The following is a 27,787-nucleotide window of genomic DNA, read 5'->3' as shown; positions in this document are numbered from 1 at the left end:
ACACAATTTTAATAAATAATAAATATAATATAATAAATATAATATAATGAATATAATATAATAATAAATAATGCTAAAAATAACAATATATATTTTTAAAAAATGTGTCTGTCTTGGCTGTCATAATTTTCTAATGATTTATTTATTAAGATCAATGAAAGTTCTGAGTGTTGTTTGTGGGATGTTTTTAATAGTCATTTGTTCATGTTAAGTTTAATTTCATATAATATACTGTATGCATTTGTGACGATGTCATAAATAAAATAAATAAATAAAATTGTGGTTGAGTAAGTTCAGCAATCTCAGTAAATACTTTTATTATGGATGACGTCTGTTCCTTGAGAAGAGGGACTCTGGCCGTCATGGAAGACTCACGCTGCGGTTTGTTTTTAGCAAAGTTTCAGTTTCTCCGATGGCGTTCGTTTGAGTTTCAAATCATCATGCTTTCATCAGCCAGCGTTGTTTAAACCCTGCCGAGATGTCAAGAAGCGGATGAATAAAGTGAGAACCGCAAAGCATCTACTGAATTTAAGCGCTCCAACTAAAGTGAGAACCGCAAAGCCTCTACTGCCAGCACTGCAAAGCTGCAATCTAGAACAGCAAATCCTTAACCTTCAACAAATATTCGTGAGTAAACCAGCTAATGACTGTGACTGTTGATTCTGACTTGCACTTTGAGTTTTTTTTTCCTTCTCCTTCAGGGACTTTTTGAATTGTGGTATAATTGAACTATTGTTGGTATTGATGACAAGACTGAGAGCACTTTTGTGGCTTGACCATTTTGAGTTTGTTTCAAATTTATCCCTTCCTAAAGAGTTATATGAGAGTGTATTTGTTTGGTGTTTGCAATGATGTGTTTCTTTGTTGTCTGATTCCTGATTTAATTTTCAAACATGATTGATGATGATGATGAAAGAGTACTTTGAGTGTTTTATCCCACTTGAAGTTCTGTGTATGAACAGGAGTTTAACAGGTCTTTGTAAGGTTTCCTGCTTATATTGTGTTTATATATATATATATATATATATATATATATATATATATATATATATATATATATATATATATATATATATATATATATATATATATATATATATACTTATTTGACAGTGACATACTGTCTGGTACCCCAGCATTATAAAGTGAGTAAAGGAAACGTTACACATTCATGTTTTAAATCTAAATGTCTTGTCAAAATAAAGTTATCGTTGTGGAGACCATATTCCTTACACACTAAGTTCTGGGACATCTGCCTATGCATGCACGTAGACTTTAAAGGCATCTTATTTCATAAGGGTTAGTAGGTAGTTGGTCCACTTTGCTGTTATAGTAGCACAGTATAATAGCTTAATCTCTTCTATTAAGACTTTCCTCAAGGTTTAGGAGAATGTTTATATGAGTTTTTGATTATTCATCTTGAAGTATATTTCTGAGGTCAGGTGCTGATTTTGGACAAGGTGCTCTGTTTTGCAGTTTTTTACTCTAAATTCATTCCTAAGATGTTCTATCAAATTGAGATCAGTACTCTGTACTGGCCATCTATGTATAGACCTTGCTTTCTGCACTAGAGTGCAGTACTGTTGGAACATGAAGGACATCATAAAACTGTTCCTACAAAGTAGCATGAAAATTGTCTAAAACGGTTTGGTAGGTTAAAGCATTATGGGCTCTATTTTGACGATCCATGCGCAAAGTCCAATTCGTAGGGAGCAAAAGGATTAAGGGCTTGTTAGATTCCACTTTTGCTATTTTAAGGATGGAAAAATCCAATTTTCGCTGTGGCGCATGGTCTATCAGGGTTGAGCTTATTCTCCTAATAGGTTATAGGTGTGTTTTGAGAATAAACCAATCAGAGTCACATCTCTCATTCCCTTTAAGAGTCAGTTGCGTCACTCCATAGCGCATTTGCTATTTACATGGTGGAAGTCGAAAAATTTAACACTAGCGAGAAAGCAGTAAATTATAGCAGAATGGAAAGTTTGCAGGTATTTTATTGCAAAACAAAAAGATGACACCCATGTAAACAGTTTTCTTGTAGTTTCATAATTTGATGTTGCTGTCATGTTGCCGGGTCTTTGCTGTTTGTGTTTTACCAGGTTTTGGAAGATAATAACGTGCTCACAACATCCAATCAGAAAAGACGAAACTAAAAGAAATATGGTGTTTACGACTTCACAGAGAAGGTAGCATTCAAAGACCTAAAAGCACTAATTGTTTCTCGATTCTAAGACTGTATTTGCACACAATTGACAAATTGTAGCAGGCAAATTGAAATTTAGTGACTTGATTGGGCCAGTAACGATTCTGTCTATTTTCCCAAGCATCTCTCACACTGGCCCCGGGCAGTCCTTATTGTTGTTATATATATATATATATATATATATATATATATATATATATATATATATATATATATATATATATATATATATATATATATATAACTTCTTTTTTTTTTACTATTTTGCAAAGTGTATAAAATTTATAGATTACTACTGTAAGAAAATATCAGCATTCAGTACATGCAATGAGAGAGTATGTGTATACAACTCAGATTATTAGTGCAACCTGCAGGACCAAATGTTCATTGGCTCAAAGGCATGACAAAACTAGGTGAAAATGCCTGTCCTGAAATGTCATATTACTTTGTCTTGATAATGTAGAAAATATTACTAAATCAAATTCAAAACAAACTTTTTTTTCTGGGCAAAACGTGTGTCAGTTTGTTATATAGAACATGTTTCAAAGGATGTGAAAAAGCATTTGTCCAGGAACTCCAAAAGCAGCTGCAATTTTGTTTTGTTTGTTTTTCAGGCTCTGTCTGATATGAATTACTCTGATGATTGTTGCTGGTCACAGCTGATTGTAGCACAGCAGTCTGTATTTTTTTTTTCTTTCATAATGCTTTCAAATAGTGTTAGTATGGATTTACATTGATTTTAGCCTTGCCAGTCATCATTTGCACTTGTTTAAGGTTTGCGTAGCAGCATGAATTTCTGCGTGTGTTGACAAAAAAAATAATATATATTATAGCTCATGTCAGTGGCTGTACAGCAGAACAGTACCTCTTCATTTAGCAGCTGTTTTGCAATCAATACTGTTAAACCTGTGGGTTAATAAATAGCCAAGAGCCAGTTTCACCCAAAACAGATTAATCCTAAACCATCAATCAATACAAAATAAATAGTACTTTGGGGCTGTGGGATGCACATTATAGGCTTATGCAAATTAAATTGATGAGCACATTATTATTGCTAAATGTTGAAATAACAAAGAAGCAACAAATTATACACTAGTCAAACATTTATGATCAACATTTTATTTGTTTGTCTGTTTGAAGTCTCTCAATCTCTTATTTGACAGTGACATACTGTCTGGCACCCCAGCATTATAAAGTGAGTAAAGAAAACGTTACACATTCATGTTTTAAATCTAAATTTCTTGTCAAAATAAAGTTATCATTGTGGAGACCATATTCCTTACTCTCTTCTCATCAACGCTGATCAATACCAGACAAATCACATCAAGTATAAACTTCACTCCATAGGCTTCACTGCATAAATTAAATAAAGATTAAACATATATACCTCAATAAAATAACAAATCAGTTCAGTTAAAAATGATTGCTACTTTCACCTTTAGACTGATTGTTCATGCATTTAACAGTTCAAGCTGTTTAAAATCCTCTAAGACTGTACTAAGTCAAAATGGTCATCTCTTTTGTGACTTATTGATATATATTCCCATTTCCCATTCAAACATAAAAATATTCAAAACCGAACTTCAGACTCATGCATGCAATCAGTTGGTAATATTTTAACTCTTCTTGTGCTTTGTTTGAAGTCAATTAAATGTTTAAACTGCAAACTATATCTCACAACCAAACACAAGCGAGACGTGACAAAGAATTAACGCAAGGTCACATAGTATATATTTTTAGTATCTACACAATGGGAAAAAAGCCTTTAGCGATGTAGAAAGTGTACTTATTTTGGTCACCTGGGCGTTGAAGGGAATTAGCTATTTCTCCTCAACTTTTTTTATTTTTTGTTGTCGTACTGCTCAGATGACACGTCAAACAGACTCGGGTGCTCCTCCTGCCAAATTTCCACTAGTTTTTCTTCCAGTTCTTGAGTCCAAATAGACTAAAAGAAGCCCTTTTAACTTCACCCCCAACCTCCCGCTGGCCTGCAGATACCCATAGTAGTGAATGCTGTTCTCTCATTGGCTGTAGGTCATCGCCGATGCTATTTTCAATCAGAACACATTTCACACATTTTTGAATCGATTGGGGACACTTCATGTTTCTACTGCGCCACTAAGAGTGTCACCGACAGCTCCAGATCTTTAGCAAGCCATCTGACGGGTGTCGGCGACTCATTAGCGATTCTCTCAGATTGCGTCTTTGATAGTTCATACTGTGTGATTGTTAATCACGTGAACGAGCACCGATTTGCCTATAATTTCAGACATTTCTTGCCAATTTCTCAAAACCTCTCAGTAAATCAAAATTGGGGCTAAAATCATGTCTGAACTCGGCATAAGACAGTACTAAGGCAAACATAGTCATCTCTTTGTAACATATTCATATATATTCCCATTTCCCATTCAAACATAAAAATATTCAAAACCAAACTTCAGGCTTTTGCATATATTAAAGGGGACCTATGGTGAAAAATCTACCTTTAAAGCTGTTTAGACAGACATGTCTGTAAGTATAGTGTATAGACCGTCATATTGGGGTGATATAAACACACACAGTCCTTTTTTTTTTTTTTAATTTAACAACATAAAAACGGTGGACCAATTGGAGCAGTTTTCAGAGCAACCGCAACTTGACGTAGGAGTGTGGTCCCCCCGCCCACCAATATTGAATGACATGCACGTCACCACATCCTTAGTTTGTCGTTTCACGTCCGCCTTTTTCAGCGTGTGAGTCAAAGTGATATCACTAAAGCAACACCCTTGCTCTGTTTTTTAGATGTAAGGCTCATTGGGCTCAACACAAGATCAATTTTCTCCACAATACCGCCTTAATCGGAATTATTGTTTGTACCTTTTGGTAGGTTTGCAAACATGTGTACTTTTCATTGTGTCTACCTTAAACTTCAGCCGGTTGCATCACAGAAGCTCCCTGTGATCTTAACCGGGAGCAGCTGGAAAAGTGCACGCGCGTTGCCTCATGTGCGCGTCTCTCCATTGGAAATAAAATAATAAACTTGCCTGCAGGTCGCACACCAGAAGCGCCTCTGTGTGGTGCGGCACCATGCATTCCGTAGTTCTGGGCATGGGTTTCTGTCGGAGTGCACGCGGCGGCGCTTTGGGTTGGCGGCTGGGCGCCGCGGACGGTCGCCGACTTGGGGCGTCGTTGTGTTTGCCCTGGTGGAGGCCTATGTTTGGAGTTCTGGAATGCATGGCACTGCGTGGCGCGACGATTCGGGACACTTCATGTTTCTACCTCGCCACTGAGAGTGTATGGTGTGCCGTGTCGTGGCGCATGCGGTACCTCAGTCAAAGTTAACTCAGTGTGCATGGTTATTAGTCTCGGTGTACATGCTCGGCACTTGAAACTCGCACACAGTTGGCTGTAAAACTTTACAAAGACAGAAATGATTTTGTACTCTCTGCTTGGTCTGTGTCCGAGTCATACATATACAGCTGAATGCTTAACCTCTCATGTAGCTAAGCTTCTATCTTGGTCTACCTGTCTGTTGCAAACACAAGGCAGGGGAGCTCTTGGCTCCGCCCCTTTGTTACGTTGGGCGGGAAGCCGAAACTAATTTTCATGTGAAGCAACACACCCCTAAAACAGCAAGCTTTGTACACGCCCCCAACATGACACTTATTAACACATTATAGTAAAAACATCTGAACTGTGTTTTAAACTGAGCCTAAACTGGCACACTCAGAAGAACCTGATCATCCACTACTTCTGATGATCAGAAGTAGTGGATCTGATCATCTCTACTTATGATCAGATCCACCGCATCATATCATAAGGATCAAATTATATTTAGCACACACAAATGTGTTTTAGTTCATTACTTCATTTATTCTATGACTGTAATGTTAGTTGGCATTGTGTCTTAAGTGTCTCTTCCCTAATGGAGGGGTGGTGACGCGGCACACCTTCTATAATATCAAACAGCATGATTTTTTTTTTTTATTTGTATTATTTTTTTTTCTGTGAGCACCACTCTGACCATTGTGACTCGTAATGGCTTTCAGTTGTGCCCATAACTTTTTCAACTTTTGCTCTACTTGTACATTAACTCTGTAGCACACCACACTTGGTAACTGTGTTTCATAACATCCTTGTTTCAGCAGAGGATAGCCTTGTTTCAGCTGTCAAACTTTCTCCTCAGTCCAAATGCTCAAGAGAGCACTGGTATGTTCGACTGACCAGTACTGCCTACTCTTTTATTTTTTTTATTTTATTTTTTTATTTTTTTTGTTAGTTTTTGTGCAAATCCTTTATGTTTGTGCACAACTGCATTGCACTTTACCCGACAATTTACCTGGCAAACTCCACCTTTGCTTTTACCCCATGCTAAAGCCCTATATAAGCAGACCAAAAAGTTTGAAGAAGCTTTCAAATACATGTTGAACTCTATGGTGTCTGGCTGCAGAATTGCACATGCACACTCAGACCCACACACACTATTGGTTAAAGGTGGGCTTAGGTGTAGACATTCCTGAGAGTGCTTTTATTTCGAACAGATTTATCCAGGTGTGATTTTATTAGATTTTTTTCTAGACTTTAACAAAGTCTAAAAGTCTTGATTGGTTTTGTAGGTCTTGTCTATGAACTCTAAACTTTATTTATTACCTATTAGATTTAGGTCAGGTGAATATCTAGGCCAGGGGTGTCCAAACTCGGTCCTAGAGGGCCTGTGTCCTGCTGAGTTTAGCTCCAACTTGCTTCAACACACCTACCGGGAAGTTTCTAGTATATCTAGTAAGATCATAATTAGCTGGTGGAGGTGTGTTTGATTAGGGTTGGTGCTAAACTCTCCAGGACACTGGCCCTCCAGAAAAGAGCTTGAACACCCCTGCTCTATGCCATTCTAGCAGCTTTATTTATTATTTTCAGTTTCCTTGGCTGTGTTTGTTGTAATGCTGAAATGTCCACCGTGGTTTCATCTTCATCCTCCTGGTAATGTAGGTATTGGGACAAGCAGATAGTATTAATTTACTCTGACATCTCTGACGTCTGACAGGGTTGCTTTCTAAATGCGGAGAGGTTTTAGCTGCTGTTTTGGCTTTCCATGTCTTTTTAAACCCTTCTTTCTTCATTTAATTTTATTACACCCACAGATTTTTTTTTCCAGTCATTTAAAACTCATGTTTATGTCAGAGCTCCAATTAGGTGATGTGTACATCTACATTCATCAGAAATTTAGTCAATAGTAATGCATTATAGCACATAATTGCCTGTGTTGGGTCTTTTGCATATATATTTGCAGGTAAGGAAAATCTATTCTTTTAACTGTACTATTTAAACTTTGACTTTGCATTTCAATTTATACTTTAATTTCTCTCAACTACAAATTAGAGGAGAAACTTTATTAAAAAGCACACAAACATTCTGACAGTTATAGGTGTTGTGATCACCAGCAGTGTTGCTGTTGCAGGCTGTTGGAGAACACTCGCATTCAACTGCACTACAGATCCCATCATGCACTTTACTCACACACCTGTCACATATCCCTCTTGTTTGCAAACACACTCAACTGAAGCTGTTCAGGACTACCCAGGACCTTAAGCACACGCACACACACATTGCTGGTGAGTCATGTGATATGCGAGCATGACTGAAGTGTCATCCTAGCTCTTGCCTTTTGTATTTTTGGCCTTTGCTTTGTTTATTGTTTATGTTTTTTTGCTGCTCGTTTTTCTGACTATGGATTACCTGCAAGCTTAAGTCACAGCGCAAGCAGCAGCCGCCTCATATACATTGACCATTCAGCAGCTTTGTTCATACACAGCAGAGTGACGGAAATTTGAAAATAATCTAATAGTTATGGATTCCAGAATGTACATTAAAAAAAGGTCATGTGATTTTGTTATAAGATCACATGATGATAAAAATGTGTGCGAATGGAAAAACCTGCCAGCTGACCACCTTGTAAAACAATTGAAATATTGTTTTGGTCATTTAGCTTCAGCTCTGTGTTTGAAATCAAGGGTGATCTGGGCCAGGTGTGTAAGTGAAGTACATAATGGGATCTGTAGTGCAGTTGAATGTCAGTGTTCTCCTGCAGCCAGCAAGAGTAACACTGCTGGTGATTACAACACTTTTACTTGTCAAAATGTTTGTATGCTTTTTATAAAGATTTTTTTTCTTCTGATTTGTAGTTAAGAGGAATTAAATTATAAATTAAAATGCAGTCAAAGTATAAATAGAGTTGAAAGAACAGATTTTTCCTACCAGCAAATATCTATGCAAAATAACCAACACTAATCAACACTGACAATTATGTGCTTTAATGCCTGACGAATATAGATGTAAACATCAACTAATTGGAGCTCTGACATAAATATGACATCTTTAAATGACAGAAAAAAGCTGTGGGTGAAGTGTATTGACTCTTCAGTTTATAAAGCGGCACGTGGATCCTCACCTCTTTTGTCAACCCCTACTCATTACAATATGTACTGTAGCTTTTTAGGGGTCAATGATGCTACCATTAGGCACAAATCCATACATTTCCCCTTACTGTTTTTTCTTTGAATTAATTCTGTAGAAGCGCAGTTCATCCTGGTCGTCTCGTTGGTTAGTAATGTTATATTTTATTGCACAGCATTTTCGTATCCAGCTTTTTGGGTGAAGAAAGAGAAATCACGGTTTAATATATAATAATTAGATTATTCTCAAATTTCATTTACCCTGCTGTGTACGAACAAAGCTGTTGAATGGTCTATGTATATGAGGCGGCTGCTGCTTGCGCTGTGACTTAAGCTTTAGGTTCAATTTTGATTAAACAATTTTCTAATTGGTTGCATATTATGCCATGGATATACTTCTCTATTGCATACTGAAGTCCTTTTTGTCTTACTCTCTCGGATATCTTACCTGCTCACCAAAAATGAGTAATTACCTCCTTAGGCATGTCTACACTGGTAAAAACATACTGTAATAGAGGTGCCAGGCCTGATAGCTTGGCAGGCATAACAACAGTAACTGAGGAGGGCGGGGTATAGTGATGGGTCAATTATGTAAAAAACAAATAACTCGTTTCCACTGACTGGTACAGTACGATACGGTTCGGGTCGGTACGGGTCACCTTTATCAGGCTTGCGTTTCCACTACCAAGGGTACCCTTTTGGTTGTCGTGATGTATGACAGAAAGTTTCAGTTAGATCATTCTCGCCCCAGGAATTGTCTACAATAAAGCTGTACAAGTCGCTTACATATAATATGAGAAGCACGTCTCGCAAAACTAGATGCTTTACACACATAAATACTTGTGTATAAATGTTTATTACTAACTTTTCTATGAACATGATTTGATCATAACTGCAGATCATTGACAGCGCGAAATATCCTACTGTAACGTCTGTAAATATGTTAAATAAATAAATAAATGAACATATATGAACACCCTTACAGTCTCCGATATGTTACCAGCTATAGAAAAACTACACACAGCCGACATTTCGTCCTTGGTTGGGTTCAAAACAACACAAAATATAGCCCAAAGTCAGTGACAACCTCTTATCTGTGTCTGTAATCTTCAGCAGCACATATAGAGTAATTTCATCATTCCCAGTTCATATTAGTCCAGAAAGTGATGATAAAAATTAAAACAAGGCAGTTTGTTTACGTTTGCTAAAGAAATAATGTGCTCCTTTTTTTTCGGCTTCTCCTTTTTTCAGCTTCTCCTTTTTTTCGCGCTTCATTCTCCCATTTGTCAGTGTTAGACACTATCGGGTTTTAAAAGCACATCAATAATCAAGCGCACAATATTATCGTCAGCTCAAGAAGTTTGTTATTCTGATACAGACACGCGGCGGGCGCAATCAAAAAAGCTAAAGCGCTCGCGCTTCAGACTGGCTCGTAAAAAAACTATGAGGCACAGGGTAGATTCTGCTCTACTCCATGGCTTTGTGGCTGTTCATCAAGACGACGACAAGGTTTGTTTGAGCCCGGATCGGCCATGGCTCGTTATTATATGTATATATAATTCTGCTGTAATCTCTCGGCTGTGTGTGTATTTTAAATATGGCAGGTTTTTATTTTCATTCTGGCTTGTTGCGTAAGCTCGGGCAGATCTCCGCCTTTTGATACCCTTTCGGAAAGGTGCTGAAAAAGTGATATTGTACGGTTTAGTTCGGTACGCCTTTTGACAGTGAAAATGGCCCCACCATTCAGTGGAAACATTGCCAAACGAGCTACAGTGATTTCCCTAGTTAAAGTAAATTGTGCTAGCCACAAAATGGGGATTTTTCTTAAATTCAAGAAGATTCTTAAACATGATATTAAATGTGGTGTTAATTTTCAAAGCTCCACATTTTTTGGCAACTATGGATGGCTACATAGCTTGATTAATAACAATCATCGCGCATGTGTGTTCATTTTTCAGAGACATTCTATGAGCTGCAGCAGAGGAGCTGGTTGCTCTGTGTCCAGTGTCAGCTCACTGCAGACTCCTGGAGATGCCAACTTTTTCTCCAATCAGCTTGGAGTGCCTACGGTGGAGTTCACATACGCAGAGGTCCCTAAAACAGAGGTACAATACTTTCACATACGATTGCACATACAATAATTCAAACATTCTTTACATGTACTTCAGTCCATTGTGTACATTTTTAACTACAGGTAGTCATATACTTCCTCACTGTCCATTATTAAGGAGAAAAAAAAAGAATTTCAAGAGGCAAGCGCATATTAGTATAATGGAATCTATGCGTTTGAAAATCTAAAACTATTCCTACAAGTCATATTGTAACACACAAGACATAATAAGAAGATCTGTTATTTGGTAGTTTGGTGGTGTTTGACAAGGTGCTGAGGAGCGATGAGGGATGCGGTGGGGAGGGGTGACAAGGGTGCACGACATATTTGAGGACTGGGAGGGAGATGCAAGATTTCTGGGAGATTATAACTCATTTGCAGGCATCCGTGAGTCTCTGTGCATTTGCGGGAGTCTCTCGAAACTTTCGGGAGACTTAGGATGTCTAGAATGAACTCCCGCCCTACTCATAATTCTCTCTTCATATAGCCGTATGCCTGTTACATATCCATAAAACACTGTGATTTAACCGGGCTCGGATCGTATTACTTTCTCACTACAATCGATCCGCTCCAGAGTTCGTTTCAATACAAGCGATCTCAGAGCGATTGTCTTGGCGCAGATCTGAGGGCAATTGCTGGATTCACATATGTCAAACGAACCGCGCTAACTATGCAAACGTGACAGGTTTTGAAACAAAAGTCTAGGTGTGAAAGCATCCTTGGATCAGAAAGATGTATTTCTGGTTTTTAATTATTTTACCCACAATAAAAGGAGCACTTTCACACTAAATATATGCAATCAAGGTTTATTTTGGAGTCAAAGGACCTCTATTTATATAGTACTACCACTGATGTAAAGTAACAAATTACAAATAACTGTGGTCGCTTTGATTCTAATTGTACTACTAAGTGGCATAAATAAAAAAGTACTTTTACTTATGTAGCTTTTTAGTGTTGTATCTTATTTATTTAATTATGATTTTTTTTTTTTTTGTGATTAGCCAAGAAGCATAATCAGTTTCTCTGAATAATCAGTAATTCCAGCCCAATAAAATCGCACATCGAAAACACTTGTAGCTTGTTAGGCAAGGTTCATAGGTAAATTTTTAGGTTACTCAGATTTTTGCTCCGCATGTAAATGCAGGATCCTTAACATGCATACCTCAGGCTGTTTTGAATTACTATACATGTGGGACTTTTTATTTTGAAAACACTAGATGCTAGTGAACACTAGATACTAGTTAAAACACTGAGAGCTGCATTAGTGTAAAGCTCATTAATATTCACAACCATTCCATCTATGGTCAATCTGAAGCTCATGACTCCCTATGATTATCCCTAGAGTATGAAGTAATAAATTAGCACAGTGGTTCTCAAACTGTGGTACATGTACCACTAGTGGTACATGGGCTTCCTTCTAGTGATACGCGGATGAATCAAAGATGTCATATGTACATGCTACATATATTTCGAAATTTATCAAAAATGATTTATATGTGAATATGATGACATATAGCTTATATTTCCAGGGTCCAGGCAACAGTAATACTTTACATTTATGTACAGAATATTTATTTTTTTTTACTTTTTTTGAACAGTAACCTTTCATTTTGAACTTTTAAAAGCATATTTTAATTTAAACGTTTTATTTTTATTTTTTATTTTTTTGTTTGTTTTCTACATATAACACAGTACAGTGTTAATGTTCTAACTTTTTATAATGTTTAAAATGGCTGACAATAATAAATATTTTTTATATTTATTAATCTGCCTCATTTTTTAGCTGCAGTTCTGTAGCTGCTTTATTGGGCCTACTACGCTACTGTACTTAAGTACTGCTTATTATGGTGGTACTTGGAAAGACAGTACTTTACTGAGGTGGTACTCTAAAAAACTTAGAAAAATTTTTTTAAACCATTGCATTAGCATATAAAACCATTTCTGGAGATTAGTATTTTATTTACCTAAGGCACACACTTACCTTTGTATGTAGATATGCATGTAGATAGTCGGGAACCATTTAACTAACTAAATCAATGCAGTATATTTAATCTTTAAACCGCATAGCCTGAAGACCCAGATAAACAATGACTCAATCTTTACTGTCTCTTATAATTTCATAGATGCATTATTGTCTTGTTTGTGAAGAGACTGTTTGTTTGTGAATTATGTGTTCGTGAATCATTCATTAATTTTCTTGTCGGCTTAGTCCCTTTATTAATTTGGGATCGCCACAGCGGAATGAACCGCCAACTTATCCAGCAAGTTTTTACGCAGCGGATGCCCTTCCAGCCACAACCCATCTCTGGGAAACATCCACAAACACATTCACACTCACACTCATACACTACGGTCAATTTAGCCTACCCAGTTCACCTGTACCGCATGTCTTTGGACTGTGGGGGAAACCGGAGCACCCTGAGGAAACCCATGCAAAGGCAGGGAGAACATGCAAACTCCACACAGAAACGCCAACTGAGCCGAGGTTCGAACCGGCGACCCAATGACCTTCTTGCTGTGAGGCGACAGCACTACCTACTGCGCCACTGCCTCGCCGTTCGTGAATCAATTTGTAACATTTTAATAATATTCAAATAATCTAAACTTGGCATCACGGCCGCACACTCGGTTGAATGGTTCATCCCTGGCTGGGTCAGTTGGCATTTCTGTGTGGAGTTTGCATGTTCTCCCCATGTTTGTGTGTGTTTCCTTCAGGTGCTCCGGTTTCCACCACAGTCCAAAGACATGTGGTATGGGTGAATTGAATAAGCTAAGTTGGCCGTGGTGTATGTTTGTTAATTCAAGAGTGTATGGGTGTTTCCCAGTTTTGAGTTGCGGCTGGAAGGGCATTCGCTACGTAAAAAATAACATAAGCTGAAAAGGAAATAAATGAATGAATGATAATCCCAACTTCCCATCACATGACTTGTAGGCTGTGGCTTCAATCTTAGTTTATTTATTTATTTATTTATTTATTTATTTATTTATTTATTTATTTATTTATTTATTTATTTATTTATTTTCTTATTTCGAGTTACAGTCACATCCTGAAAATGTTCTTTGTTCAGACCTTTATGTCTGCTTCTGTCTGAAATCAGTAGGTTCGTCATTTTTCCAGAAATCATTCTCTATTTCCCTGGGGAAAGCACAAATTCATAGGAGAGGGCCAAGGCTGAAACTGGGAGCTTGAAAGAGAAGAGGGCAGGGATTTGCAAAAGGTCAATTAAACCACTGAATGTATTCTTCAGTTCAACTGAGTTTCCTTCGCATATCCACCCAGAGTTCCCACACATTCACAGAAACCTTGGAGGGGACTTTGCACTCACTGTGACCCGAATGCTTTCATGCAGTTCGGTGTGGATTGTCTGGTGCGGCACATGCTGTCACTTCTCTCCCATGCACCCTCTTTGCCTCATTATGATACGCAGGGAACTGTTTCCTGTCATATAAAAGGATTTTTCATGTTCCTCAGTGAAACCCCAGGACTCCTTCAGCAGCCACATCAGTACTTGTTCCATCTGTCGTGGCCTTATGTCTGTGCGTTATCTGTTGTGTCCTTTCAGACGACACATGTGCACATCTCTCAGGAGCAACACACTTTCTCTTCCTTTTAAATAAACACTCAGCCAGCTTGAATGCTAAAGTGTGTACATATGTTTCCTTATTTCCATTTTGCACTTTATCTGAGAGCATTCTTTAATTCAGAACTGGTCTTGTGCTTATGGATCCATTACAGGATCTAACTTTAGTGGGGTGTTGGGGCATAGCTGTCAACATTGCTATGTGAAATATGTTCATTTGGAGCGGTTCCGTTGAAAATAAACAGTTAAATTGCCAGTAATATGACTACTATCATAAACCTTTTCTTGACTGTATAACTTATACATTCTGATTACAGAGCAATGAATGAATCTTAATTATTTAGATTTTTTGTTTGATTACATTAAAAAAAAAAGACGTGTCGCTTTAAAAATGCAGATCTAATGTTATAATGAAAGCATTCGATTGCTTTCCTAACTTGTTATGCTCATTTAGGATTAGTTGTGTTAAAATGAAAAAAAAAACACCAAGATCAACATATTTAGATGTTATTATTATCAATTATGTGTATATGTCTGTTCAAACGCACACCCAAGACCCAGACTTTTGCTCCGCTTCAAATCGAGTGTACAGAATCTGCTTGAGAAACAGCGTCTATTTATCACTATGGAGTGCGTCAGCTGATAGTCATGCAACGCTATATGACTGTTTTTAGGATTGCATATGAAGACGAGATGGCACCTGTAATGAAAAGGAATGGGGATCCCGCCGTTTTTATATTTATTTCAAATTGTTTTCATGCCTAAACAAAGTGAAAGCACAGAACGGACTCACATTTAAGAGTGAGGGGCAGCTCCTGGTGATTCGGCAGAATTGGTTGTGTATAGGGAGGATTGGCTCTTTAATGTTTATTTACACTCCTCTAGAGAAAGATTAAAAAATATGGGAAAATACCTTTACGGGATTATTATTGTGGGATAGAACTGTAAAAAAATGGAAGAAAACGGGAGTCTTAATGTTTTAGGATGTTTCAGAACATAGTAAGCATAGTAATTGTGTGTTTGTGTGAGTATGTATATGTATATATATATATATATATATATATATATATATATATATATATATATATATATATATATATATAAATATTTTATCAAAGCTAGATCAACATATACAAGATAAATTGTAAAATATTATAGTGAAATTAGGACCACTTTACCAATCACACTTAGACATTTAAAATGATACCATATATGAATATAGAGCTACACGATACATCCTGTTAAAAACTTGGACATTTTATGTGAAACGTGAGTGATCTGCTCTGATGGAGAAGGTAAAGAAAAGGTCAGGAAGAGGGGTTCAGGGTGAAAGGGGAGGAGTGAGCTTTCCCGCATTCCCACCTGGTGAGATGTAGAGCCAATTGTCTTTGTGTTTCCAGCCCATGCTTGTATTGTCAAAGACATCAAAGTATCTATGGTATCTCAAATCTTACAAAATCCTACATAACCGTTCACACTGCGGTCGCATTGCAAAACGTCAGATCTGTGTTTAATTTATTACTATATACAGATATGGCTACTAAGAATGCGCATTACTGCACGTGCAATACTGCAATTTATCAACCACAGTCATGAGCAATACTGCGGTTGTAAAAGCCGCCTTTTCATTTAACAAAAAAATTAAAAAAACATTTCCTTGCTTTACGCAATAGCCACCAGATGGCGCAGGGAACAACCGCTTTTCCATTGACTTACAGGTAGTTGTCATACAGTACTTGTTATTAAAGAGCCCATATTATGGGTTTTTGAAAATGCCCTTTCATGTAGTTTGTAACACAGCTTTAAGTGAAATATCCAGCTAAGGCTTAAATCTGTAAAAGTACTGTGTTTAAAACTGTTGATTCATCTATAAAAGAGTCGACTCATAGTGCTTCAAACAAGTCGCCTTGATACAGAGTCATTTGGTGTTTCGCCATGACGTACGAAAGAAACCAAGTTATTTATGTGCACGCGCAAACCCGGGAGATTTCAAACCTGCGGCCCGCCCTCTGACATAAAACCCAGACACACACACACACACACCCACACACACACACCCACAAACATGCCGGTCGATTGAAGTCACACTGCAGATGGATATTATTGAGTCTCTACCCAAAGATGAAACCTCAGCATTATAGCCAAGCAGTTGGAAATTACTGGAAACTTCTGGAAACTACATGCTACAAAGAATACTTCATCAGCGTTTGTTAAAGGAAGGATCAGTAAAGAGTAACTTACTGATGGACGTCAGGATGGGTTTCTTCCTCCATTTCTCAAGTGTAAGTACGTGCGATTAAAGTTGCCTCGTTGACTCTAGCTTGGAAATGTATTTAGTTGTGATTTGTTACCTGTAACCGCGTATACTGTATGAGGTTAACTCGCTTTATTCTCATATCGGGTGCAAAGCCGCGTTTAAAACGCGACGCGTGCTGCTTTGTTAACGAAGCTCCGTGGAGGAGGAATAGTGTGTGTGTCTGTGTGTGCATGTGTGTGTGCGTGTGCTCGCACAGTCGTCCGGAGGTGTGTGTGTTTGTGTGTGTGTGTGTGTGTGCGCGCATTGTCGTCCGGAGCAGGGTTAAGTGTTTGTGTGTGTGCGTGTGTGCATTTGTGTGTGTGTGCAATATGTGTGTGTGTCTGTGATAAGAGCCGAGACAAGCTAGAAGATCTCCTCAACTGTTTTGGGAGTTTTTGCTCAATAAAATAGATAGACGTCTGTATTTAAAGTCCATAGTCTGTATTTACATTGACCCACTGGCAGCTAAAATCCACGCCTACACTATCGAGCGTGTATGAACTGTGATTACTTTTATATTGCTAATTAGCTGTTGGGCATTTCACTCTCTCACTGAAGGCAGTCGACCAATCGCAATAGACTGTCATTGGTCCAATCAGCGCAGATTAGCTTCGCGCTAAGGAGGGGTTTGGGAACAAATGAATCACTGGACGATTCATACGGGAGTCACTGGGATAATTAGGTAAAAATAAATGCAGATTATAAGACCATGAAAGTGTTTTTTGACCTTGCATGCATATTAAACTGTTGTTGGAGACCCTTACAACCAAGATATGACCCTATTTCATGTATAATATGGGCTCTTTAAATAGTAAATCTTTCCTAAAAATTGCAATTAAAAAATTAAAACAAGACTAATTTTTAAAATACAGATTTATTACATCATATATCAGAAGGGAAAAAAAGCAATCTGTCAAAGTTTTAAAGTAAAAACAAAAAACTGCAGCCTACTGTCATTTATTAGACAAAAAACAAACTGGCCAGTACATTCAACTGTCCTCAGTCACAATTTGGCCATTTCAATAAAATAAAAGAATTTAAACATAATAATAAAAAATAAAATAAATAAATAAATAATTTTTCAGATTTTTTCTAGCCTTTTTTGTAAAAAAAAAAAAAAAAAAATATATATATATATATATATATATATATATATATATATATATATATATATATATATATATATATATATATATATATTTGAAAATTCCTGGATATCAACGATAGCCAAAATATATTCAAATTAACTTAATATGGTCGCCTCTGGTGCTTAATTTTTATTTCAGGAATAAGGTCCAAGATTTAGATTTAGCTACCTGTAAAATGTTTTCTCTGTTTAAGAACAATACAATAGTGAAAGAAGACTTCTCTTACATCAGATTATAGTCCCACCGAAGCAACAGCCGGCAAATTATTCCGTTTGGTCTTAAAGCCTTATTCGATGGATTATTTTCATTATTTATGATGGCACAGCAGTCAAAATAGGACAATTGTGCTCATACCGTATATGGTGTGAGAGGCACAAATCTGAATCAAAAAGATCAGATTCCATGGTATTTGGGCTGTTTGGATAGTCAAGACAAAAACAGATCATGTGTGGGCAAAAAAATCTGATCCGGGCCACATTTACCTGCAGTGTGAATGTAGGATGTTTTAAAAAAGTTGATTCTTATTAGTTTAAGTAACAAACTTTGAACTTTTGAATGCTTATATCTTCTAAATGCAATTTTTTTTGCAGCACACATTTACACACACACACACACACACAAGAAATATAATTTTAGGCTTTAATTTTAGGCTCTGGGTGGAAGGCTTATCCATTTCACACATAAAATGATTTTTTCCGTATGGTACGTCTGTCTCATGCTGTGGTGGTTGACACTTTCTGCATGCTGACAGTACATCTGTCTGATCCTGCAGTCATGCCTGGCTAAGCATTCTCAGTGCAGTTCTGTTGAGTCTTAAACTGTGAGTGTAACCTTTTCCTAGCGTTAGAGCATCAGGCTGCATTAGCACTGAGGGTGTGCTGGTGTGTTTGGGTACAACACGGTCAGTGCTGTGACATCTAGCTCCCAGCATCCCCTGCTTCTGCTTTCTGCGTCATGTCCCTTCGCCCCAGGAGCCGTTGCTCTTCCAGATAGCAGAATCAACATGACATACATATATATATATACATATATATATACATACATATATATATATATATATATATATATATATATATATATATATATATATATATATATATATATATATATATATATATATATATATATATATATATATATACTTTTTTTTTATACTTTAAGTGATCTGCTTGAGGTAGGTCACGTTTATCAATGGTAAGTTTTAGCCTAAGTTTACATCAATAACATAATGTGCATTGTCCTTTACCATACAAAAAAAAAGAAAAAAAAAACATTATTATACACCATGGTTGCCTGTAGCCTATAAAAGGCCGCAAATGCATTAAAAGGCAAGCGCACTTCTTAGCCTTGAGTTTGTTCACACTCTGCCTGTAATAACATAAATGCTGTATTTTAATATAGCTTATTTGATAAATTAGCTCTAACCTTTGACAGCTTTTTCTTCTTTTTCCGCGGTTATGCGGCATTATATTTCACACACATTTGCAAGGTGACTGAATATGAAGTTAAAATACAAAACATACTGAGCCATTAAGTAAAAAAACAACAACAAAAAAAAAAACAACAGTTATAGCTACTTTAAAGGAGAACATTGACGTTTTGAAAAAAAAAAACAAAAAAAAAAACTGAACAGAACTGAAACTAAATTATTAAAAATAAACCTGCAAGACTTAATTTATGTCCTGCGGCAAAAATATTTTTATTATACTTTTAGTGATCTGCTTAAGGTAGGTCAATTTATTTTTCTCAGTGTTTCACGTACTGTACGGCAATGTCTTTAAATAAATTATTTATTTAGGCCTATTTTCATTATTCATTTATTTTCATTATTCGTTTATTATTTGTTTATGTACAATTGTTGAGACATAAATGAGATAGTAAAATATAATCAACAATGAAAATGGAAATAAAAACAGAAATAAAACATAAATGAAAATGTCTTGTCTTAGTCCTATCAAAATAGCAAACACTGAACATCTTTCTATATTTAGGCTGCCTTATTTATTTATTTATTTATTTATTTATTTAAGACTACTTATTTGTACTAAATGTTTGTGCTTTCATTTTAGTTGTCTTTTACTTCTTCAATTCTATTTTCCAAAACGAATCCTCTTTGCACTTAAAAAGTTTACAATAAAGCGTGTTAACAAATTTTAAATGATTAATGAAGCAATTATAATGCTTTGACTTATTGTTTAATATCATTTACAAGCACAGTAGCTGTATGGGCTATTTCTGTCCGTTCGCATCCCGTCCCTTTGCGCCCCCTGGCGGCTCATTCATAAACTGCGGTCATACACTAAAAACAGAGCGGCACCTATTTCAAACGGCGGCGGTACAAGCCGCGGCGTTAATAGCCACTTTGAACTCTCACCTACTGTACATGAGTCTTTATATATTAATACTTCCAGTGCCAATAAAACATGAGCTTCGTTCGTTCCTTCGTTGTTCGGTTATTCATTCATTCATTCATTCATTTAGTTGAAAAAGCTGGCTTATTCCTCTTGATTTAATTATTTTCTTTAACAGGAATAATTCTTTACATAACAATTGATTGATTGATTGAAAATAAATTGATAAAATTGTGATAGAGGAATAATTATAAAATCCAGAGTATTATTTATGCTATTTTTTTAACATTACTATTAGTAAATAATAGTAAACTTACTTTACTGTCACCAGAAAATTACTATTCCTAGTATGTTGTTTGAGGTAGAGGTTTGCATTCGCACGAGACCTGACCAGATTTCTGCAGCGCGGGAATAAAATTCCGAATAAAGCACGGGAGCGGTCGTTAACTGGTTTAATTTTGGACGGGAGCGGGCCGTCTAGCAATATCGATCCCGACTCCCGAGCGAGCGAGCACACATATGAATATGTGTGAACGAGACAGCGTGATGCTACTTAGCTTGTTTGTTGCTGTGTGTGTGTGTGTGTGTGTGTGTGTGTGTGTCTGTGCGTGTGTGCGTGTGTGTGTTTATGAGTTAAATGCTGTTTGGATTATGTGAAGCTGGGTGGTTTTCGGTATTGTTCTCCCCCTGCTCTTTAGCGGGATAGGGCACGGCGGGTAAAAAACGTGGCGGGTCGGCAGCGGGACAACAAATGCTGAATATAAGTGGGAGCAGTCGGGTTCGGGCTAAAACCTGGCGGGAGCGAGCTTCAAAATTTAGTCCCGCACAGATCTCTAGTTTGGGGTTCAATATTATGCTGTTTCCATACCAGACTCAGATGAAGCGTCAAACACAAGTGATTTTCATGTTAAGTCAAGGCTTAGATGCGAATAGACATCCTGGGGTGCGATTCCGCATGAATAAGGTGGTGCGAAAGATGTGATTCGAATGAAGCAGCGCAAGTTAAGCGTTTTGCGTGTCTGACGCGCTTGACTCAGAGAAGCCTCCGAATGAATCTTCACTGTTTTTTTTTAGCTTTCATAAAGCACATGAATCACAGCTACTATCTCAACAAAATCCATGTTAGCCATTTAGCATCAAAGCTAAAGTCAATGTGCAAACAGAAGCCCTGCCCATGACACAAATCTGCATCTATTGTGAAGTGAATTTGATGCACTAATAAAGCGACTAAACTGAAAATGTTCACGCCTCTTTTTACAGGCGAATGACAGTTTATTTGCATGTGCCACGTCTGGTGTGAACACAGCATTACACTTAATAAATTCTTGGAAGATTAATGAGAGATGATTCGATGATGCTGGCTTATTTATCATTTATTCAATTTATTTTCGACTTAGTCCCTCTATTAATCTGGGTTCGCCACAAAGGAATGAACCGCCAACTTATACAGCATATGTTTTATACAGCGGATGCCTTTCCAGCTGCAATCAATTACTGGGAAACACCCATACACTTCCATTTATACATACACTGCGGACAATTTAGCGTTTCCAATTAACCTGTACAGCATGTCTTTGGACTGTGGGGGAAACCAGAGTACCCAGAGCAAACCGAAGCCAACATGGGGAGAACATGCAAACTCTACATAGAAATGCAAACTGACCCAGGTGGGACTCGAACCAGCAACCTTCTCTTCTGTAAGGCTTCCCACTGTGCCATCTCACCGCCCCAAGCTTGATGTCATTTACAGGCTATTTTGTGTCACAGGAAAGTCTTTTTTATTTTATTTTATGTAATGTTTATTTATTTATTTATTTATTTATTTATTATACATACTTTTAGTATATTATTGATTTATTATTTATATAAGATAAAAAAAAAAAACCTGACAACGTAAACAAATACACCAATCCATGTTCTAGCAGAACCGACAACCCTCATAAATGAAACCTTTTAACAAATCACTTTGATTAACCTCCTCTGGTCTTCAAAACTAAATGTGCTGCTCTAATGCGGAGTGACAGATCGGGGAGTCCTTCTCCACCCATGCAAATTCAGTTCCCTCTCCAGATGGCCTTCATGTCTTGTTTCTGTCTCCAACCCTGCAGCTGAGGGTCAAAACTGATCGCTAACTCAGAAAGTGCCTGACCATGCAAAAATCAGTCACTAGTTGTTTACTAGAGGCCTTCCCCTCCCAGACATACAATCTGACTCTTGTCCTGGAAAGTCAGAGGTCTGTTGGCCGTGAACAGACAGCATGTTCAAGTTTTCTGGCCCGAGGTGCTGTATTAGTGTCTGCACAACTAATCTAATTAGCAGTGTGAAGCCACGGCAGCTGGATGTGGGAGATCCGGAGGGTCTTTGTGCTTCAGAATCATATGGCAGATCCCTTTGCTAGCTAACTAAATGCTCACGACTGACAGCTACAGCATGCTAGACTTGTCTGAGCCGACACAAGCCTACCATCTGGATTCTGCCATTGGGCGTAACATGAACATGTACTTTAGGCCCCGTTTACACGAATACATTTTAGTTTTAAAATGCACAACTTTTGCTACGGTTACGCCTTCCATCCACACTAGCCCAGAGTTTTTAAGCCCTGAAAACGGAGCATTTTAAAAATGCTCAAGAGGCAGTTTTAGTGTTAAAACTCAATTATTAAACTAATATTATTAGTTTTAGTGCATGGAGGAAAACGCGGCTGACATTCGTGCTACTTGATTGGGGTTTTATCTTAAACTACACATAGTTCAGTCTTGCATTCTTTCCTTGTAAGTTCAGACTTCGCAAGTTTGATATGGAAAACAAACATCTGAGGAAATGTCAGGTAGATCTTCAAAGACAACAGTATATGGTATAATGTTTTCCACATCACCCTGGCTACAGTGTTTTTACATCATCAACAATAAAATAAATAAAAAAATACATGATATAAGGAACTGCTTGTTTTCATTTTCATATTAGCAACTTAACAGACACCAAAAATGTTGAGGCATCATGTAGCTACATGTTTATATGATCTTCATCTTCACTGTGTGCATATTTTTAACCACATTTTCATTGAAAAATATGAAACATACTCTGTCTCTTTTGCTAAATATCAGTTTTAATAGTCAATAATGACCGTTATAAAAGTATAACATACTATAGGTTTATTCAATATAAGTAATAAAGGCAAGCAATCAGTCAAATATGGAAAATGTGTGTACGTGGTTAGATAAAATAATGTATTAGGATGAATTAAATAGGTTTACAAGACCAAAAACAGTTTGTTAGATCTGTACAAAATGTGTTTAATATCATGTATAAACTACAGTAGACATATGCAATCCAGCGGTACATCAATAATGGACTGGCTGATGTAAAGCTGCTCTTGGCGGGGAGATGATGACGGAGCTCCTGCTGACAGGCTGGGGGTCAGAGTCTGCATAAGCTGAGGCACATTGCCAAAGATGCCCTATCTTTATAAATAAACTGCTGATTCGAGTTTAAAACAGCTACATTCTCATCTGAAAAACTGAATGAACTAAATTAGCCATGGTGTATGAGTATGTGTGTGAATGTCATCCGCTGTGTAAAACATAAACCGGAATAGTTGGCGGTTCATTCCACTGTGGCTACCCCTGATAAATAATGGACTAAGCCGACTAAGCTGATGGACTAAGGAAAATTAATGAATGAATGGCAAAAATTACTATAATGCTGTATTATATTCTTCAGACCAATAGTTTGTAATGCTTTCTATTTAAAAAAAGACTACACATCTGCATAAAGTCATGTCCACAAAAGTCATAAGTCATGTTCCTATTGCTTTTTTGGTGCTCAGTTAGTCTTACTTTTAAACTGACAGCAAAAGAGCTGTTAACCTTGACTGCTTTCACTGTCTAAGAACTGCCCAGGAGGTCGTTTGACTGACAAGAAAAAGCACATTATGTCATAGTCATAGAAATGTCCCCTCAAAAAGACCATTGTGCGACCAGTAAATCATTCTTCCTACAATTCAAAAATTTACAACAACCTTGGTGTATCAATATACTAAAGAATAATTTACCTCATTCCCACAATAAAAAAATATGATAAAATTTTTAAGATGTAACTATTGTGTGGGATGTTTTATGCATGAACAGACATTTCCACCAAAAGCATGCGGTATCAGAATCAAGAATACTAGTATCTATCATTACATCAATGTGCGATTCAACAACAGCCATTGCAATAAGGTAGTACATCAAAAATATCTCTTTCGAAAATGTCTCTTCACATTTCAGGTCCAACTAGCAGGTCTTGAGAACCAAACACAAGACTAAATTGTCCAACTGCTGTGCCAGTGTCTGTTTATTTTTATTTATTTATTTTTATTTTTATTTATATATTTTATTTTATTTTATTTTAATTTTTTTGCCCACATACACAGCTGCTATCCCCTTCTCGTTTAGGTATTTCTTTTCATCTTCTAAATTGGATCTTTAGGGAAATGGTCCAAATTCTGTCAAACGGACAGCCATGCTTGCACTCTAAGCCTCTTGCCTTTTCCAGTTAGCAAACAAGTTAAAATATTTATTTTAGTTTTAATTAAGTGGCTCAAGCAAAACTTTTGGACCTTTAAAATTATAATTAGTGCTGTTTAATTCTTGAATGATTTATTTATTGTGACTGAATCTTTTAATAATGCTTGTGAATAATGTGTGTTCTGTGTGTGTGTGTGTGTGTGTGTGTGTGTGTGTGTGTGTGCGTGTGTGCGTGCGTGCGTGCGTGCGTGCGTGCGTGCGTGCGTGCGTGCGTGCGTGCGTGCGTGCGTGCGTGCGTGCGTGCACTTTTAGAGATCTCCCATTAATCTGTCTTGATGAGCTCGTTGTCTGATGTAAACATAACAGCTTTCTTTTTTCAGTCAGACGATTGTGTGTTTTAATTTTAGAATTAATCCAAAGTGAGTGTGTTGGTTTTAAATAAATACTGCTACATTTAGCTTTCAAAAATCCTCAAAGTGCATCCTAGTTTATACAGAAATATTTAGTAGCAAAACCTATTAAAATAGTCATTCATTGATTTTCTTTTTGGCTCATTCCCTTTATTAATCTGGTGTCGCCACAGCGGAATGAACCACCAACATATCTAGCATATGTTTTACGCAGTGGTTCCCCTTCACACGCATACACTACAGAGAATTTAGTGTACCCAATTCTCCTGTACTGCATGTTTTTGGACTGTGGCTATTAAAATTTATATTTTGATAATAAAAATAAATACCACCAAAGCATGCAACAATGAAAATAGTTCTTGCAGGACTAATTTACACATTTACTGAATTAGAATTTTTTCTATTAGTTATTTAAATTATTTAAAACAATATTTATCTTTATAAAGTTACATTTGTATATGTTTCAACACTTGTGACTAAAGAAAAAACTTGTATACTCTACTTACTTTCCTCCAAGTTCATCTCTTTATAGATAAGTGCTTATGTCAACGCAATCCTTTCAGATGCACCACAATTTGATCATTTGTAAGTACTTGTTCATTTTCGTTTCTTTGTAAAATGGTAACCATTTTGCTGAAATAAGGGGCAGTGATTTGCTGGTACTTTCAGCAGAGATACAAAGCGGGCACTGAATTTCCAAAGGCTATTTTGTGAGTTTTCATTTGCAATCTTGTCGAGAAGAAAATCCATACAACTGTATTAGCGGCACGTCGAATATTTCAACTCGCATTCATTGTCCTCTTCCATCTTTTGTCATGTGGTACTAGAAAATCAGAACACACTATATTGAACCTGACACTTAAGTTACTTGAACTGTAGATTCTTAATGAAACTTGAGTTTGGTTATGTGATCTTATATGTGAAGTATAAGTGTTAGTCTGTTAATGTGCTATTTAGATACTGTAAGTTGAAAATCTGCCATGTATGGCATCTGTTTCAGCTTGAACAAAGATGCGTTTGCGTTTTCCAACCTGTACTGGAAAATTGCTTCTGGCTGGATGATAATAGCAATCTAGTGTTTCATGATACCAACAGGTGGATTCTGACTAGGTTTGTGCATTTTCCTAAAGGTTATGAGTAGGCCCACATGGAGTCTGCGCACGCAGATTTCCGCAGATTTGTAGACATTTAAATGTGTAAATTTATATTTATTCAATTTTTCAATTAATTTCAGTGATATTGTTGACTAATATGAAATTGTTCATATGATTTATTTACAATACAGTTTGTAAAGTCATATTTTTCTGTCTTTTAGTACATATATTATATTAGAGACTTGCTTAGTTTACCAAATAAATTGGATGTAATTGGATTTGCATTGCAAACATTAAAGGTGCAGTAGGTGATCTGCCAAAATGCTAACCACTTAGCATATTATCTTTGGACGGCAGGGAGGGACTGTGATTCAAAGCCACACCCCCTGAAATTGCGAGTGCGCGCACCGCGGCACAATAGCCGACAGACAACCCACTAGTTAATGTCATTCGCTAGTTAGTTAGTGCCAGCGCTGTGCAGGAATTACATTAATTACTTTGCCACACTTACATGCTATTTCAGAGCGAATATTCAGAGTAGCATGGTAAACAGTATAGGAAGGCTGTCATTGTTCAAAAATGACCCAATGTGAATATAAAAGCAACTTCAGCTCAATAAAGCAGTTAGGCGGAATAGCGCTATTTACTGGTGTTTTGTTGTTAAACTAAATATGAATCTACATTATAGATGCTGTCAAAGAACCTTATGAAACTGAGAATAATCACATCAATCTTTCACCAGGAGATTTCAGTGGCTGAACAACGTCTGTGCATATGAGTCATTCATAACAACACAGTCTAACATAAGCTTATCCTGACTAAGTTTTAAAACAACATTACCTGTCTAACAGTGGTACTTCAGCCATGGTGTCGTCCTTCCTCCAGCGTGCTAAAGTAACTTTAATATTGATTCAGGTTTTTAAAAGTTTCAATTTAGCATTTGATTTCTCCCGGTCCGTCTCGTGACCGCGCGGCCGCTTTAAGGGCGAATTATACCCGCGCCTGGCTTTACAGTAATCAGCCCGAGCTCGTCTGTCCTTCGGCACCTCCGGCTCCGACTCAGCATCTACGAGCGGCCCGCAACTAACCGTACGTTCACACCGAAAGCGGCGAGAGCGTCCAAGGTCGCTCTGGCCGCCCTGGCGACAACGCTGTCTGCCTTCAGCTCCGGCGGCGAGAGCGTCAAAACTCGCTACATTGATCTCGTACTTAAAGGAGCCGTTGCAGCATATCAGTTACATTCCTGCATAAAACATGTTTCTAGCGTGAAAATGTTGCGCACTTCTTACCAAATTCATAAAACAATGGAAGATCAAGTTGCATGTGGTGTACTTTGCTCTATTTATCCAATATGTGTCCATATGTCTGAAATATCCTGAAGCAGCTAACGTTATACTGTTTTGTACTGTCACATCGCGTGAGATTCCCTCTTTTTTAAGATAAATTTATATAACATTAATGAACATCAGTAACTTATTTAATGTATGTTTCTGTTAGAAAACATTGTAAATAATTGGAAATCCGGCGACCGCAATAATCAAACCCTTGGGAACAACTGTGGTCGGAACCAAAGTTCACAGGTCTGTGTTCCCTGAACTGCTATCAAGCGATGGACGTCTTTATTCTGATTGCTTGCCGCCGAACCGCGTCATAGCTCA

The 27,787-nt window shown here is 37.1% G+C and overlaps 1 protein-coding gene across 9 annotated transcripts in view; it reads left to right on the top strand.

Moving 5' to 3' along the window:
* Positions 1–27,787, top strand: part of naaladl2 (N-acetylated alpha-linked acidic dipeptidase like 2) — a 635,527-nt gene that overhangs the window by 481,470 nt on the left and 126,270 nt on the right. For all 9 annotated transcript variants that reach the window (XM_073916359.1, XM_073916358.1, XM_073916357.1 and 6 more), the window contains one exon: positions 10,590–10,736. In XM_073916359.1, coding sequence (XP_073772460.1) covers positions 10,590–10,736 — 147 coding nt within the window. The remainder of the gene's footprint in view (positions 1–10,589; positions 10,737–27,787) is intronic.

Source organism: Danio rerio, chromosome 11, assembly GCF_049306965.1.
Source record: "Danio rerio strain Tuebingen ecotype United States chromosome 11, GRCz12tu, whole genome shotgun sequence".
NCBI lineage: Eukaryota > Metazoa > Chordata > Actinopteri > Cypriniformes > Danionidae > Danio > Danio rerio.
Note: the sequence above shows the minus strand (reverse complement) of the source record. Positions and strands in the feature narration are given on the sequence as shown.